The sequence below is a fragment of the Rhamphochromis longiceps genome, linkage group LG14 (assembly GCF_057381845.1).
Source record: "Rhamphochromis longiceps isolate RC_006_pf linkage group LG14, R_longiceps_female_GT1.1, whole genome shotgun sequence".
NCBI classification, from domain to species: domain Eukaryota; kingdom Metazoa; phylum Chordata; class Actinopteri; order Cichliformes; family Cichlidae; genus Rhamphochromis; species Rhamphochromis longiceps.
This window is the reverse complement of record NC_140570.1, coordinates 9,973,244-9,990,532: the sequence shown is the minus strand read 5'-3', so window position 1 is coordinate 9,990,532 and position 17,289 is coordinate 9,973,244. Positions and strand designations below refer to the sequence as shown.

General features: G+C 40.6%; 2 protein-coding genes across 3 annotated transcripts; both read left to right on the top strand.

The window, feature by feature from the left end:
- Positions 1–1,281: 1,281 nt before the first annotated feature.
- On the top strand, positions 1,282–6,704 carry dmac2 (distal membrane arm assembly component 2). The gene is made up of 6 exons (XM_085380258.1): positions 1,282–1,666; positions 2,037–2,227; positions 2,341–2,421; positions 4,257–4,396; positions 4,495–4,657; positions 6,042–6,704. The coding sequence occupies exons 1-6, from the start codon at positions 1,649–1,651 to the stop codon at positions 6,211–6,213; spliced, it is 765 nt and encodes a 254-aa protein (XP_085236384.1). The 5' UTR covers positions 1,282–1,648; the 3' UTR covers positions 6,214–6,704.
- A 2,263-nt stretch (positions 6,705–8,967) lies between these two features.
- Positions 8,968–15,923, top strand: sirt2 (sirtuin 2 (silent mating type information regulation 2, homolog) 2 (S. cerevisiae)). Of its 2 annotated transcripts, none has more exons than XM_085381112.1 (16): positions 8,968–9,149; positions 9,500–9,546; positions 9,746–9,794; positions 10,133–10,243; positions 10,365–10,406; positions 10,538–10,644; positions 11,167–11,223; positions 11,335–11,403; positions 11,477–11,606; positions 11,697–11,756; positions 11,849–11,904; positions 12,025–12,101; positions 12,280–12,331; positions 12,409–12,476; positions 13,639–13,705; positions 15,625–15,923. In XM_085381112.1, coding segments are annotated over exons 3-16 (1,038 nt in total). In that variant the 5' UTR covers positions 8,968–9,149; positions 9,500–9,546; positions 9,746–9,793; the 3' UTR covers positions 15,766–15,923. The 2 variants fall into 2 exon arrangements, with proteins under 2 accessions (XP_085237238.1, XP_085237237.1); XM_085381111.1 differs by lacking the exon at positions 8,968–9,149 and adding an exon at positions 9,182–9,344.
- Positions 15,924–17,289: the final 1,366 nt, after the last annotated feature.

Genomic DNA, 17,289 nt, shown 5'->3' with positions numbered 1-17,289 from the left:
ATGGAAAATAACTGAAAAATGTTTTCTGACTACACAGGACGAATAACTTTATGGCTAAAACCTTAATCACAGGAGACTGCAATTAAAAGTTTTGGTTACCTGAAAATGAGCCAGTGATATCCTCTTTATGTTCACTTCAAATCTAGTCAGATCCTATTCCATGAGAATCTAAATAAAATCCCTCAAAATAGTCAGACACCTGGGAGACAATCAGGGACTGAAGCAGTTTTTCCTTTGTCCCAACTGGCCTGGTACTATGAGGGATTTGTGTCCAAACAAGCAAATAAACGGTTGATTGACCTTTAAACGTTTTTTTGTTTTTATGCTTTGCACCTCGGAGCCACAAAACCTACACAGCTGTTCTGACTCTGCCAGACAGAATCCCATTTGAAGGATGAATAACTGGTAACTGATTTTTACAATCAATTTAAAAATCGATGTTGGTATTCTCTTTGGATATCTAATTGTATAATTGAATTTGGACTATTTTTTGAGAGCCTTAGTCTGCAGTGATTTAAAGGTTGTGTTTAATGATACAGAAACACACTCAATTTGAATTGCAGCATCACATCAGCTGTGTTCTTGCATGAAAAGCAGAGTGAAGATGGAACAGGATTAACACTATCCCCGCTAATAATGCGTGTGTTATTCTTGAATATTTAGTTCACTGCACATATAAGCATCATACTCTTCTGCACTCTTTTGTGTTTGCCTGGTTATAAACGTAAGAGTGTAACGTGTTGACAGCTCTTTCTGATGTCAGGATGGGGGGACAGTAACCTGCTTAGTGTGCATATGCAAATTCAATTATACGCTCCTGGTGTTTTAAAACGATTTTGAAGGAATCGTTCTTAATAACAAGAAGATAAGACAGCAGTGCTTTAAAATGAGTTAGCACACTGGCAAAAACACTTCCAAATGTGACTTTCGTTGAGCTTAAAATGTTCCTTTTTGATAAAGCAGATAGTTAGTTAGGGCTGGATCATGTGACCCTGAAGCCTAGGTTGCTGGGGATTTTCCATGATGCCCTGAGTGTTTCTTTTTCACTCACAACATGCTGAAACAGCAATCGTTTAATCATTAGTTATTATTAAGCTCTGGATCTCTTCCACAGCTTCTCTTTGTCCTGCTTCTCTCAACTCACCCCCAACCGGTCTCAGCAGATGGCTACCCCTCCCTGAGCCTGGTTCTGTTGGTGGTTTCTTCCTGTTAAAAGAGAGTTTTTCCTTTCCACTGTTGCCAAGTGCTTGCTCACAGGGGGTCAGTCTAAACTGTTGGGGTTTTCTCTGTATTTTTGTGGGGCCTTGCAGTACAAAGTGCCTTAAGGCACTGTTGTTATTTAGCGCTATATAAATAAAACTGAAATTGTACTCTTTTCATAACAGTGTCATGTATATACATTTGGTAATCAAAGACATTGAATGCTTGTTAGACCATGTTTTTTTCTCACTGCCTCACGATTTGCCTAGTTGTAAGTCCGTCTGGACTTTATGAGGGAAGAACTCCACTCAGGAGCTTCTAATCTGGACTAGACACGTGGATTGAGCGACACCTTGCGGTGAACACGAAAAACAACAACAAACTGACACCAGCAAGAAGCGGAAGCGTGCGGTTTGTCCTTTCCGACTTTCTGTAAAGCGGCGTCAACATGTCGGCCCCCTTGACAGTAAGTTACCCTTCAAATTTCGACTTATTACTGCATTAAGCTGACTAAATTACATGTTGTACGTAAGGCAGGCCCGGCAGGCTTAAAGCGCATGGTGTTGTTAGGATTTTGCAAGGTAGCTGAACCATATAAATACGATAAGAGTAACGTTAGCTAATGTTAGAAAAGACCTGTGGTTGAATTTGTGTGAGACACGTTTTTACATAACCTAACTGTAAGATACGTAATTATGGCAAAATCTCCGTGTCTGAATGGAAAACAAAAACCACACTGTTAACAGACATGTGCTGTCATTGATTCTCTACTTAGGTTTAACCTGACAGTAGTCACCGTTCATATCCTCCATCCCATTTCCTGTCTCTGTGCACAGTATCTACACAGATGTTGCCAGCGATCAGTTCTCCTCGTTGTTGCTAGGCGACAGTGGAGCACCAACTCAGCATCTCCTCCTCCTCTGCACAGGAGACTCCTCCTGTTCCTCACCCAGCGTTTCTATGATGTAGAGATGCTCCTCAGGTGGAGGTATCAGGCACAAAGGAGCCAGCTTCAAAAGAAAAATGTGTAGGACTCATTTTGGGACTTTGTACCATGATGATGCACCTGTTCCTGCTCCTGCTGCTCTCTGTTGTTTGGTGTAAATCACTGACTTTTCTGCTACTTTTACTTTCTTCCAGCTACTATAGCTACACACAAAGGTTTTATGGGCCAGACATAGCATCAGCGTATTACATCTTGAGTCTGAAGGGAGGATTTAGGTAAGTGCCTTGTTCCCTTGTGCCTGCACTGTAGCTATAGAAGGATTGTTTACATATTTAATAACTGTCCACCAAACATTTTCAGGTTTAATAATGGTCAGTTTTTTCTTGAAATCTTGAAAAATAGTTCCAGGATGAAATTTGAGCCGTGTTGCAAACATTTCTTGCACAGAAACAGTTTATTGAAGGGAGAAAAAGAGAAAAGGTTCAGATATGCCAAATTACTCAGCTGGCCTGAATATCATTGGTAATAAGATAAGATAAGATAAGATAGAACTTTATTAATCCCTCGGGTGGGTTCCTCTGGGAAATTCGACTTCCAAAAAAAGCACAGCAACGACCGAAGTTACAGTTACAGAATTGTTATATACACACACACACACACACACACACACACACACACACACACACACACACACACACACACACATAAATACAGAGACAAATATAAATAAAATATACAAAGGGGATAAATAGAATAAATAGGAATAAAAAATAAAAATACAAGTGAATTGCACATTTCAAGTATTGAGTCTATTGCACTGTTGACTATTTACAAAAAGTATTGCACAAGGTATTGCACAGTGAGGTGAAGAGGCACTACAGCTTAGTTGTTCCCCCCTCCTTTGTCCTCCTGTTTCCCCTCCCTCTCCCCTCCAGAGAGGAGTTAAACAGTCTGATGGCGTGTGGGACAAAGGAGTTTTTAAGTCTGTTAGTTCTTGTCTTGGGGAGAAGCAACCTGTCACTGAACAGACTCCTCTGGTTGTTTATGGCCGTGTGCAGAAGATGCCCAGCATTGTTCATAATGTCCAGCAGTTTTTTTTAGTGTCCTTTTCTCTGCCACTGTCACCAGAGTGTCCAGCTTCATGCCGACCACAGAGCTAGCCTTCCTGATCAGTTTTTCCAGCCTGGATGAGTCCTTCTTTGCTGTGCTGCTCCCCCAGCACACCACAGCATAGAAAAGTACTCCAGCAACCACCGACTGGTAAAACATCCTCAGGAGCTTCCTGCAGATGTTAAAAGACCTCAGCCTCCTGAGGAAGTACAGTCGGCTTTGGGCTTTTTTATACAGGTGCTCTGTGTTGCATGACCAGTCCAGTTTGTTGTCCACCCACAGCCCGAGGCTCTTATGGAGTAATTAATCCAAATTTGAAATTTGTGGTTCAAATTATTGAACACAAACATCTTCACTGTGAGATGGGGATCACAGTGAGTGTCTACAGCCAACAGTAAAACATAGTGGAGGCTCTGTCATGGTTTGTGGCTGCATTCCCAGTGGTGTTGGGTCAAAGCTGATTGGCTGCATCAGATTTTGATTCAACATGCAATACCATGTTGAAAGTGTCTGATTGGCAACAGCTTCATTTTTCAGCATAAGAATGATCCCAAAACACTGGCAATGCAGTAAAAACTCACAGTGAAACACTGATAGTGTTATGGATTGGCCTCTCCAGAGCCCAGACCTCAACATTAGTTAAGCAGATCAGTGAGACAAAGAACAGAACAAAATGCAAAACATCGAAAGAAGAACTTTTAAGAAGCCTGGAGCACTATTCCTGAAGAAAGCTTGACCAAGAGAGTTCAGGCTGTGCTGAAGAATAAAGATGATGAGCAGATGAGTCTCATGACAAAAGCACTAGAGTTGGATACTTTTAAACTTTTTAGTTTTTTCTTTTCTCTTGCTATTGCTGTTTCGGGGATGTGTATATATATATATGTATGTATATGTGTGTATATATATATGTGTGTGTGTGTGTGTGTGTGTGTATACGTGTGTGTGTGAAGTGTTTGAGTTAAGTTCTTGTCTTTGTGCTGCTGTGATCCATGATTCTCAGGTATGTCGGCCAGTCTGAGTGGTTTCGTACAAACCAGAGGGGAAAATTCAGCTGGGACTTCTTAAATCACAAAAACACGCCTATAGAAGAAGCAGACATGAGTTATACCATCATCAACTACATAGGACTGGAAAATTTGGGTACTGAGTTCAAACTTAATTTTTTCACTTGCTGATAATTAATTTCTTTAATATTCAGCAAGCAAGTCTAGTTTCTGATCTGATTTATGTCACCACAGAGAGGCAGCGATCTTTGCGGACTCTAAAATTAAAAGGCTGTCCTGAAGTGGACGACTGGTTCCTGGCCAGGCTCCATTTGTTCCAGGACTCTCTGGAGGAGCTAGACATCTCACATTGTCCACGCATCACCACAGGCGGCCTGGCTGCGCTCAGGAATCTCAAGTAAATGAGCCAAAATGCATCAAAATACTAGTTAATATCACTAGTGATATTTGTTATAATACAGTTTTTTCTGATTGCTTAAGCACATTTTTTGTAACTATTTGCTAATTTTGCAAAACTCTTCACACAAATAAGAAAACCTGTCACCCAATCATCAAAACATTGTAGTTCTCTTGCAAAAGCAAACACAGCTAGATTAACCCTTCACACCTTCGTAAAAATGGTGTTTCCATATCAAACAGTACACACAAGCCATCATCTACTAAGCACACAATGCGCCAACTGCACACTGATGGTATGAATACAAAACACATCTGGCTTTTGCTTTCTCTGTGCACAAGGTAGGCTATGTCAGTTTGAGCTCATACTGCTGTCATAGATCCATAAGCATAGAGGGATCCAAACTTCAAGTACTGGTGTTTATTCAAACACATCAAAACAAACACAAGTGTTTATTTCCAAGTATAGGATTATTTGCAATCACCATAATGACTATATGGGTTACTTGGTCTGCAGTGAACATGCTTCCTCTGCCCCCAGCATCTGGTCATCTAGCAATTCTGTAAAGTAACAATTTCAGTATTTTTACATCAATGGTATTGGTGTGTTTCTCATTGGCATATGGCAGTGCTACAAATCTTTGTGCGAAGTGACTGTACTCACCGATTCTCATTTCAAGATGTCCTTATGGTACTTGCTACAGTGTAGTGGCTCGAGTTAGGCTGGACCCGTTGGCCAGCTACCCTCAGGGTCATTCCACGGTTGATGACATGGTCCACTATTGTAGCTCTGATGTCATCAGCAATTCTATTTCTTACTCTTCCTACCCTTCCTCTCCCCCCTCCTCATCTTCCTCTCCCCCCTCCTCGTCTTCCTCTTGCTCCTCCTTGTCCTTGTCGTCCTCTTCGTCCTACTTCTTCACCTCCACGTCCTCTTCCTCGGCCTCCTCTACTTCTCACTCTTTCTGCTCCCTCCATTGTACTCCGCACACACAGCTTACCTGTATTATAGTGCTTAGGCTGATTGCAAAGTGAACTAATTATCTAAAAAAGTTTTCACATGTGAAAGTGTGCCAGACAGTTGGCAAATTAGTGTTAATGATAGCCATACATGTGTATACTTTTGCTAGGAGTGTGTTGGAAATTTGGTAATTGAGTGTTGTGCAGTGAATTGTGCCTACAGTTTTGCAAAGTGTGTGTTACAAAATTGCAAACTGAGTGCAAAGCAGTTTTTGTGCTTTTAGTTTTGCAAACTCAGTGAGTGGTTTTGCTATAAGTCTGAATAGTTTTAAAGATTGTGCTACAGGAATCACAGTTAGGGTTTAAGCATTCAGAAAAAACTGTAAGTACTTCTTTATTTCTTTTACTGTCTCTGCCTGCTGCAGGGGACTGAAGCATCTGAATGTCTCATCCCTACCTGGGATTTCAAATCCTGGCCTGGTCATCATCCTGCTGGAGGAAATGCTACCACAGTGCCAGATCACAGCTAATGGCTACGACCACAATCTGAGGAAGGTGGAAGAAGAAGAAGAGGAGCAAATGCAAAGACAGAGGTAGCATGTGGATTGGGATGGAAATCAGAGAGGAAACGGGCAATCTCTTCTGTCTGTTCATGTGCCATCTCACTCGATACAGCCTGTGAGACATCAGAGAAATGCAGCATGGAGAAGGGCAGCAGATACAACAGCAAGAAAAAATTAGCAGAGCCAATATATCTGACTTATGCAGCAGTTCACAAATCCCAGAATACACATTTTTCCTTAGAAACAGGTGGTTGCCGGGGGTCACTGACTGGTCTTTAGGCCTTTAGGCCTTTCCATTGACCTCAATATCAGACTTATAGTTTATGAAGTCAAATGTGATTAAACAATCACAAACCCAACAAACTGGGTTGCTTTAAACCAGAATCAGTTTATAGGTATGTACACATATGTGATGTAAATTTATATGCCACCTAAACCGTTTCTGTCTCAATTGTTGCTGAATGTAAATATAAGTGTAAATATAATAAAGACTGACAAAGAATAAAGAGTGTGACAATTATTGTTAGCTTTACTGCCAACTCTGAGTTGGCAGTTCGTCTTGTAACCGGAAGGTTGCCGGTTTGAGCACTGGCTCGGACAGTCTCGGTCGTTGTGTCCTTGGGCAAGACACTTCACCCGTTGCCTACTGGTGGTGGTCAGAGGGCCCGGTGGCGCCAGTGTCCAGCAGCCTTGCCTCTGTCAGTGCGCCCCAGGGCATCTGTGGCTACAATGTAGCTTGCCATCACCAGTAGTGTAAAGCGCTTTGGGGTCCTTAGGGACTAAATAAAGTGCTGTACAAATACAGGCCATTTACCATTTACTCTTGTCACATGTTTTAAAGATAGTGCAAGCGATGTCGTCACACATCACAGCGTGTCTGTATGTATTTGTAATCTGCACTGCAGGAGCTTATGTGAGGAAACTAAAGCCCATAATCCAGTGTGAGCCTTGTTCTGCAGCAGTGTCAATGGACTGATGAAGACACCTATGAGAGAAGAGTGAATGTGGGTGAAGAAACTGCTGCTACTTTTGTATGTAAATATACCATCTCAAGTCATTTGGTAGCATTTATTTTGTTATGTTGGATAGTACTGGAAGCTATATTAAAGTACAAAATGTATAATAATTTCAAATGTTAAGTAACAGTTTACTGACTACATGCATTTTTGGTGATATTTAATATAATATCAAGTATTGGGATCAGCTGTAGTGATGGGCACAGCGAGGCTTTGTGAGAGACTGAAACGCTGGAAGGAGTTGTGCCAGAATTAAAATGAGGTTTTGAACCAATCTGACACCCGCAGCCTTCTACTGACACCTACTGGCCACTTTTTCCTATTATCACATGTATTGAAAATGCTATTTTGTGAAGCAACACCAAAACAAATTAATTTATAAAACAAAATATATGGAGAAAAGGCTGCTGTGTTTATTGTAATATCCACACAGGTTGTGAGGATTTGAATGTCGTCCACTTTGTAGGTGAGCTCAGTGTAAACCAATGGATTTTGTGGAACATGATTCGTCTATGGTAGAATGAAGTGTGAATGAATGCAGCTAATTATTTCATGGGACATGAAAATAAATAAGAGAAAGTCGAAATGGTCCTCAATTAGTAATTTGTGGGTGGAAACTTCCTTACCCTGAGGATTGTTTGAGGTTTTAGTTTGCGAGCAAAGTAATTGTCACATTTATGGCCAGTTTTCTGACCTTAAATTGTGTGTTAGTAAATCAGATTCACTGATAAGGGATGTCTGTTCGTGTTTCCATGGGAGTGACCAGTCGAACAGTGACCATTAAAAATTTGAATAATAATTATATATATATATATATATATATATATATATATATATATATATATATATATATATATATATATATATATATATATATATATATATTCTTTCAAACAAATTCTCCAGTGGACATCACACTCACGGTGAATTAAGTAAAAAAAAAACAAAAAAACAAAATCTGATATGAAAGAAAAAAGGAGCACGTGATCTGTCAGCCTGAGATCTGAGATGAGAAACTAGAAATTACACTCTAAATGATTACATCACCCAAGGAATGCGGGAAAAGGTATTTTGTGGTATAGACTGTAAGTAAATATCAAAATGTATTATTATTATTATTATTTACCTGGAGGCAATTTTTGTATTCAAAAATATATCATAATTATATAATAATATAAATTAATTTTAAAGCTGTTTTAGGGTTAAAACCAAGAAGCAGCAGTTAAGAACTTTCCAAATGCTGGTATTGGCATTGGATAGATGCTAGCATGACAGGATTGATGATACTTTGTTTCTGTCCTCGAAGTTCAGTATGTAGTCCACTGCATTTTTGGAAGTGAAGAAGAAGAAGAAGAACATCAAAAATGCACTCTGAAAAATGTCTGAGCCTTTATGTTTGACTTTGGTATCTTATTTTTTTAATTATTAAAAAAACTAAACATTTTTTTTATAGCTAATAGCACATTTAAACAACAGAAGTTGATCAATAAAACCTTAAAGACAGCCACATTTACATTAAAAGAAGAAAAAAAAACAGTTTCAAAATAAAAAGTTGAAAGGTGTGTTTTGTTGTGTTCATTAATTATTGTGGAAAGCAAAAATGACAGTGATTTATTGGTCATTAAAATGTGTTCAGAATTTCGAAATTGATTATGATTCATCTCACAAGTCATAACACACTGCTCCCGCTACATAAGCTGGCTTTATGGAGTAAAGGTCTCAGTATCGGTATTGGTATGGGCAATACTGACCGCGTCTTTACTTGGTGTTACATCAATACGTAACTTTGCAGCATGGTACAGCACTACCCACCTGTCGAAACTTGTGTGAAACACATCAAACTGTAAATTAGCATTGGCCACATGATGTGGGTGCTTTGGTTGGAACCACACCACCGAGCAGTGTTTCGGAGTAACTGGAGTCAAATAGTCTTATCGAAAGTCCCAAACTGAAGGTAGGAACAGACTTTTCTTGTGAAGCTGAACAAAAGAGTAAGCACGGACCGCGTTTGTGACGGACAACAACAGAACAGCTAGCTGTGTGTTAGATACCTCTCATAACTTCTTAAAATTCGGCATTTAAATCGATTGTCATCAGAACCCTTGTGGTGTAAGATCCTCAGCAGACGGATAAATGTCTGATTCGTCAGGTAGGACGGATGTATGATAGTTAAATTTCGGTTAAACTTCGAGAATGTGTCGCTGTTTCTGCGTGCTAGTGTAGCTAGCTTCAAAGCTAGGTGCATTCGTTTTACGTGAAACTGTGCGGTGAGTTTGACGTGCTGTTTTATTTTTACATTTGTAGAACTTCCTAAATCAGAAAAAGAGGAGGAGGTCACTCCCGAACCAGAGGTGAGAATAGTAGTGTGTGTGAAGCAGTGAATGCTAGCAGCGAGGTGTGGTTAAGTCCGTCAGATTGACATAATCCAAACAAAACCCTCATTTGTCAGTGTCTGAGACAGGAAGAGGTGATAAAGCTGTTCAGCAATATTTCAGTGCAGTGTAGATAAATGTGATATGCTTGTAAATGTTAGTATTGTTTCCTATGCAGGAACAATCCGACGACAGCAGTGAAGACGAGGCTGCAGGAGACGCAGACAGTACGTGAACACATAGACACGGGATTTATAACTTCTGTATTTTCATTTTCACTCTTACTTTACTGCTTACATCCAGTGATTGGACTGGTTCCCAGTTGTATATATTTCTGCTGTTAGTTTGACCATTGTGCCAACCCAGCAGTATAATGTACTTCTTAGTAGCTAAATCCCAAGATATACTTTACTACTTGTGACTAAACAGTGTCAGTGTCCTCTGCATTTTCCTGCTAATGCAGTGGCTGTGCTGAGACATGTTTTATCAGACTAGGAGCTGCCTCTTGACTTGGCTGAATGTATCGATTTCTGCCTTTATCTGATTTTCCCTGTGTTCCCATCAGTGGATTTCATGCGCAACCTCTTCTCCAGCGCGCTGGGCCTCAGTTCAGCTGAGAAAGTCCTGGATGAGCTGACTCTGGATGGAGTGGCACGATACATAAACAGCGGCAAATGTGAGTCTTTGCCCGCCTTCACTCTGCCCCCCACCGGAGTGGATCGATTTACCGCTTACGAGCCTGTTTCCACAATGCAGTTATTATTGATTGAGCCGCAAGCTTCTCTGCTTTCATGCAGGTAAAAACATCATCTGCATGGTTGGAGCAGGAATATCCACATGTGAGTATCTCTCTTTTATATCACAGAATAAGCACTTAAACTGCTTAAAGATCACCTCTTTTATTAATTACTATTATTATAATAATCATTATTATTCTTAATGAGTAACTGAACATCATTTCTCTCTACAGCTGCTGGAATCCCAGATTTTCGCTCTCCAGAAACTGGCCTGTATGCAAACCTGCAAAAATACAACTTGCCTTACCCAGAGGCTATTTTCCAGATAGATTACTTTAAGGTTTGTGAGAGATTGTTTTGGACATGCTTGAGGGGAGATAGTGGCTATAAAACTTTGCCCATTTATTACTCACTTCTTAAACAACTTTGTATTCGCTAATATTGACACAAAAAACAACATATTAATTACTGTCGGCCTCGAATTCAACACATTAAACCATAACTCATATTTCAGTCAAAAAACTACTTTTTTATGTTCATTTTCAGTTCAATTTGTTTTATTCTTGGACTCTCCCAGAGTAGGTTCCCATGATTCACAGCTCAAAATAAACCCCTCAGATCATCCACTATCTGAAACATATCTCTTGTAGCTTTCTTTGCCCTCCCTTTAAACCATGTTTCTTGTGAATGGCTTTGGCCATGTTTAGTATGAACACGCACCATTGTAACAGGATAAAGTAAGTAAACACATAAAAGGTCAACTTCAAGGCTTTGGCTTTAACTCATCTACATTTATCTTGTAACTTTTTTGAAATTGTTATTTTAGAAAAAAAATTATCTTTTTCTCCGTCTCGTATTTCAGAAACATCCAGAGCCATTCTTTGCCTTGGCAAGGGAGCTTTACCCGGGACAATTTAAGGTACAACACGCACACTTGCGGATTATTTGTCACATGTGTTGTTATATAGAAAACTACAAATGGCCTCACACTGTGTTCATTCTCTCATGTTGGACCTTTGCGGGTGTTTAGCCAACAATCTGTCACTATTTCATGAAGATGTTGAAAGACAAGGGCATCCTGAGACGCTGCTACACACAGGTAGGAGGAACACTCGCTTTTCACAAATGAAGTCACTATTGCTGCATTTACATTCCCGCCTGTGTTCATTCAGAATATCGACACGCTGGAGCGAGTAGCCGGGCTCGAAGGAGACGACCTAATCGAAGCTCACGGGACGTTCTACACGTCACACTGTGTCAGCTTCTGCTGCCGCAAAGAGTACAGCCTGGAGTGGATGAAAGGTGTGGTGTTTTTGTTTTCTTGCTTTGGATTGTTGCTTTAGTCTGATTAAGAGACACTTGGAATCTTAACTTTCTCCTGCTGTCTTGTAGAGAAAATCTTTTCTGACGACATTCCCAAATGTGACAAGTGCAGCAGTTTGGTTAAACCAGGTCAGTAGATGTTCATTTGTTTAAATGTTAGTAATGTTGAGTTTCAACCATGACTTTTAGAAAGTCTCTCTCTTCTGCTTTTTCTTACACAGATATTGTCTTCTTTGGAGAGAACCTACCTGCCCGATTCTTCACTTCAATGAAGATGGTGAGTGGACACCAGCGGCTTGTGAACATTCTGGCATATTTTGAGGAAATGTGATGCAGCTACTTAGTAACAGTAAATGTTGTTTTTGGGTTTGGTTTTTTTTTTTGGTAAACCTTTCAGGATTTTCCTCGTTGCGACCTTCTCATTGTTATGGGGACATCCCTTCAGGTTCAACCATTTGCGAGTCTAGTCAGCAGGTACTGCAGCTCAACTTTCACATTCCTGTCTGAGCACAGAGACCGCCACAGTAATTGTCTGGTAGTAGACCACAGACCTGCAGGAGAGTTTGTTTGAGAGCTTTTGCACTCAACCACATTTTATAATTTCATGTAGATCTGGTGAAAACTTTATTTTGTGTGTTTCTTTTTCATTTAGGGTTTCAAAAAATTGCCCCAGACTGCTCATTAACATGGAGAAATCAGGGCAGGTAAGCACTCACCACTTCCTTTTCCTTCTTTCTTGGATTCTTTGTGCAGGCTTGTGTTGATGTGCGTCTCTGTGCAGGTTAAGCCCATGATGAGTTTGTTTGGTTTCGGCGAAGGGATGGACTTTGACTCAGACAAGGCTTACAGGTGATAATGAGACACAGCTACTCCTCTCCATAGCTTTACTCTGCATTTGCCGTTTACTACAAACTAATATAAACAAAAGATCTTAATGAGTGCAGTGTACTGTAGCCGTACCTTTACATTAAGCTGCACAATATATGTGTCAAATACAGTTTAACAGATACTCAGGAAAAGGTTTTTTGTTTTATGATTTAGTTATTTTTATGTGAAATGTATGCTGTAAGTTCAGACTGATGCACAGAGTAATGAACACACATCACGCAGGCCACCATTTTACAACCAGAGGGCACCAAAGACTTATCTATCTGTCCCAAATGGAATTGGTAGATACTTTGAATATACTACATTTTTTTTCATACTACTCACTACATTAATGATTGAACTAATTTATAACTACGTTGCTCAGTATCTGACTTGCTAAAAAGTTTCTATGAAACTGAAAAGTCATCGAAAGTTATCAGATTCCCTTTAAATCAGCGGTCCCCAACTTTTTTTGCGCCACAGACCGGTTTAATGTCAGACAATAATTTCACGGATCGGCCTCTGCGATCCGTGAAATACAACAAAATAAGATTTCACGACCAAGACAAAAACTGTGATATTTTGTAAATATAATAATAAACGCGTATTCACTGTGTAGTTGTGTAACTTTATTAGCAGCGTCCTCCTAAAATCCGCCAACAACATGAGATTAACAGCCTTCTCTCTGCCCCTTAGCTTTCTGGTCGCTATGGTAACATGTAAATATTTCTTTCAAAATAAGACGCACAACTACAACACGGGAAAAGACCTAGGGGAAACCAAGTTAACAATAAAAACCCTGAAACCATCAATTTCACACCCGAGCCTCAAATCTTGCAGCCCGGTACTAAACGCCTCACAGACTGGTACCGGCCCGGGGGTTGGGGACCGCTGCCTTAAATGACCAAGAAAGCTTTAGTGGAAGCAGTGAGTTTAATTTATTAGCATCTTGTGCCAAAACAAACAAAAAGCAAATTAATTAAAATGATGGTTATTTTTAAACTGCTTTCTTCAGTAAGGTGTCCATTGCTGCCTTATTTGCAGCTCAGTTTATGCTGTAAAAGATAAGCGGTGCTGGTGTTGTCAGTGAAATAAAAAGTTGTTTTGCACTAACACGTTGCTATTTATTTGCCTCTCTCTCCAGAGATGTAGCTCACATTAGTACTTGTGATGATGGATGTTTGGCTCTAGCTGATCTTCTGGGATGGAAGGTAAGTTACATGTCCCCTTTCAAGGATGCTGTCCTATGTTATGTTTTTGCTATGTTTTTAGGCCTATCATGTGTAAGGTTAAAACAAGTAAACACTGCTCAGAAAGTGATGGGAACACTTGATCATCAAAATATAACATAAAGTAATTTTAACTTCAGGGTATCAGTCTGTCTGGTTGGGAAGCAGAAACCACTGTGAGTCCATTTCACCTGCTTTGGTGCAAATGAGAGTGACAACAGTTGTACTGTAGAGGTGACAACCACTAAAAAAAATTTTTGCGTGTGGACCATTTCTTACCTTTTTTTTTTTTTTTTTTTTCCTTTTCTTTTTTCGGCTGTTAACTTTTTTTGATCTAGTTCTGCATTTTGCTGGTGTCCTTGTCACTGCTGTTAGGATGACACAGTGCCTGCAGTCAATTCAGATTGTACAGATAGTTCAGCTCATAGGCACAGCCATAAGTGCTGTCACACAGATGTTTGCTGTGCCTCGCAGCACAGGGCAGTAGAAGCAGTAGAAGCCGGCCTAGCAGGAGGGTCAGTGTCTGCTTCTTTGTGGGAGGAGGAACAAGAGCGCATACTCATACATATTTAACACAACTGTCAGAATCAGACTACATTAGGGTAGCACGAGGGCCTCATGTCCTTCAGTGGGACCTTTGCTGATAGTGCAGCACCATGCAGCTCGATTAACCTTTGCAAGAGAGGAAGTGGTGGGTCTGTCACTCCAGACCTGCTAGCTGAGAACCTCTGGGATGTCTTATATTAGTGGTGACCCATTTTCCTTGCAGATGAGAGCAGGATCAGACGGATCACATGTGACAGGCATGAAAGAGTCTGGAGACGTTGTGGTGAATGATATGTGATATGACCAGCTTGGCAGAGGATCAATGATGTTCTGTGGAGGCATATCCTTAGACAGTGTTAGCCAACAGTGCTTACTACTGTTAGGTACTGAGATGAAAGTTTCATTATGCCAGCGAAGATCCTGTGTTCCTCCTGGTGTAGGACAGTAATAATAATAATGGATTGGATTTATATAGCGCTTTTCAAGGCACCCAAAGCGCTTTACAATGCCACTATTCATTCACTCTCACATTAACACACTGGTGGAGGCAAGCTACAGTTGTAGCCACAGCTGCCCTGGGGCAGACTGACAGAAGCGAGGCTGCCATATCGCGCCATCGGCCCCTCTGGCCAACACCAGTAGGCGGTAGGGTAAAGTGTCTTGCCCAAGGACACAACGACCAGGACAGAGAGCCCGGGGATCGAACCGGCGACCTTCCGGTTACAGATACGCTTCCCAACCCCCTGAGCCATGGTCGCCGTGCACAGTAGCCGTGCTCATGTGGCCAGAGTGCATAGGCTGTTCTTAGATGATGCTGGCATTGATGGCATTAACTGGTCCTCACATGCCCCAAAACTGAATCCAACTGAGAACCTTTGGGGCATCCTATCGGTGCATCTGAAGCAGCCAAACAGCAGCAGGGAGACCCTGTTGGACATCATTCACCATCTCATGAGGCCTTTAGAATGTTGTGTACATGCATGTGGAGGCCATAAACATTACTGAGCTGATCGGATTTAAATTTTGAACTTTAGATTTTTTGTGCGATTATGTAGCCCACAACGTGTTGATTACTTTGATGATTTTGTTTAGGAAAAAAACAATGTGTCTAAAGATTTTTAACTGCTCTTATTTATTTTGTTTGTTTTTGAGCAGCAAAAACATCCTAGTGTCAAGGTAGCCTATTGTAGATCGTTGTGAAGTTGTGGTTTTCCTGATGGAAGAGGTGTCGCAGTACAAAACAAAAAAAAAAGCTTGAGCTGTTTGTCTTGTAGCTTTTCTTGTTGCCACCACTTTGGGCTCCATATCTCAGTGACTCAGCTGCATTAAAGCTCTTGTTTGTTACGTCTCTCCAGGCAGAGCTGGAAGAGCTGGTGAAGAAGGAGCACGCCAAGATCGACAGTCAGGATGCAAAAGAGAAGGCCAGTGAAAACAAAGGAGCGACAGCCAAGGCGAGCTCTGCATCAGCGCCACCAGAACCCAAAGCTGAGGAGTAACCAATTAAAAAGCTCCCTGATTAAATGAAGGTCCTGTGGTGATGTCACAGATTGAAGTGGCATCGGGGGGTTACCTGGAAGCGAGGCTGTGGTGGACTTTCTGACATCTGTTTATATCAGTCATTTGCATTTTTTTTTTTTTTTTTTTTTTTTTTTAACTCAGTCTAAACTGTTTATCACTTTCTCTGTGGCTCGGCAGATTTTATGTTGCAACAGAACCTATTGTTCATTTATCTGTATTGCAGTAGCACATAGCGTGCCCATGTGCGTTGTGGTTAATGTCTCTAAAACAGGCGCCATTGCACTTCACAGCGGCTCAGACGAATATGCAAACCAGCAATTGAACATGTGATATTTTGTTTAATCAAAAATGATCTTTTCTGTGAAGATAAGCGGGCTGTTTTAGGTGCTGTGTTATTTCCCTCAAGCCAAAACCTGCTGTGCTGATAACTTTCCTACTAACAAAATTAACTTCCTGATGGGTGACTGCAGTTGGGCACATGGCTCTTCTAAAATGTCTCAATTTGTAATTTACCGTGTTTTTCATGTTCCTCTCGTGTTTAATTTTTTTTAATGATGTTTAAAAAAAAAAAAAAAGCAATGTAAAAAATGCAAAAGAAAGTCTACACCTAAGTTGATTTGGGGCATGGGGGACATGAGAAGATCTGGTTTTATTGTAAACTTGTGTGATCATGAATTGATTTGTGGGTTTAAAAATACTCGGGTGGATGCAATAACATTAACATCTGTACAATGTCACAGGAACCAGTGCAACCCCCTGCAATAAATTTTACCTTTTCAAAGCTGATCATTTTCACTTCTGTTAAGTCTTTCATAGAGGAGTTGGTTACACTGTGGTTATGTATGCTACATGGACAAAGTATAGGACCACATGCACAACACACCTACAGGAGCTGCTCAGAAACCACTGCCATGACGCTCCTGCTTACGTTAAAGCCAGGGGGGGTCTGCAGATGTTGGGTCTTGGTGACTTTTACACACCATCACCTCACCTCGGCAACACCGCTTTGTATACTTCATACCTGAGTTGCTGTGATTCCTAAATCGTTACCGTGGCACTCTTGAATTAAGTGAGATTTTTAGAACGACTCTTTCTGTCGCGAATGTTTGTGGCTTAACTTTGTACGCCGGTACCAATGAGACCAATCAATGCTAATATTGTTTCTTTATTTTATTTTATTTTTTTTATATATATATATATATATATATATATATATAGCTCAGTAGGTAAAGTGGTCGCCCCATGATCGGAAGGTCGGCGGTTCGAATCCACTTAACGGCTACCCTGAGGTACCCCTGAGCAAGGTACCGTCCCTACACACTGCTCCCCGGGCGCCTGCTTAGTGGGCTGCCCACTGCTTCACTGAGTGAATGGGTCAAATGCAGAGAAAAACAAGTAATTTCCCCATGGGGATCAATAAAGTATCCATTATTATTATTATTATGTGTTCTGCTATAACAATGTATCACACCTCAGTGTAATGGATCTCCTAAACTTCATCC

What these genes read in the sequence shown, in the direction of transcription:
- sirt2 (XM_085381111.1), top strand. An exon ending in TGAGACGCTGCTACACACAG is followed by an intron (nt 11,404 to 11,476) that starts GTAGGAGGAACA and finishes GTGTTCATTCAG; the next exon opens with AATATCGACACGCTGGAGCG. An exon ending in TTTGCGAGTCTAGTCAGCAG is followed by an intron (nt 12,102 to 12,279) that starts GTACTGCAGCTC and finishes TTTTTCATTTAG; the next exon opens with GGTTTCAAAAAATTGCCCCA.
- dmac2 (XM_085380258.1), top strand. An exon ending in CAGCTTCAAAAGAAAAATGT is followed by an intron (nt 2,228 to 2,340) that starts GTAGGACTCATT and finishes ACTTTCTTCCAG; the next exon opens with CTACTATAGCTACACACAAA. An exon ending in GCTGCGCTCAGGAATCTCAA is followed by an intron (nt 4,658 to 6,041) that starts GTAAATGAGCCA and finishes TGCCTGCTGCAG; the next exon opens with GGGACTGAAGCATCTGAATG.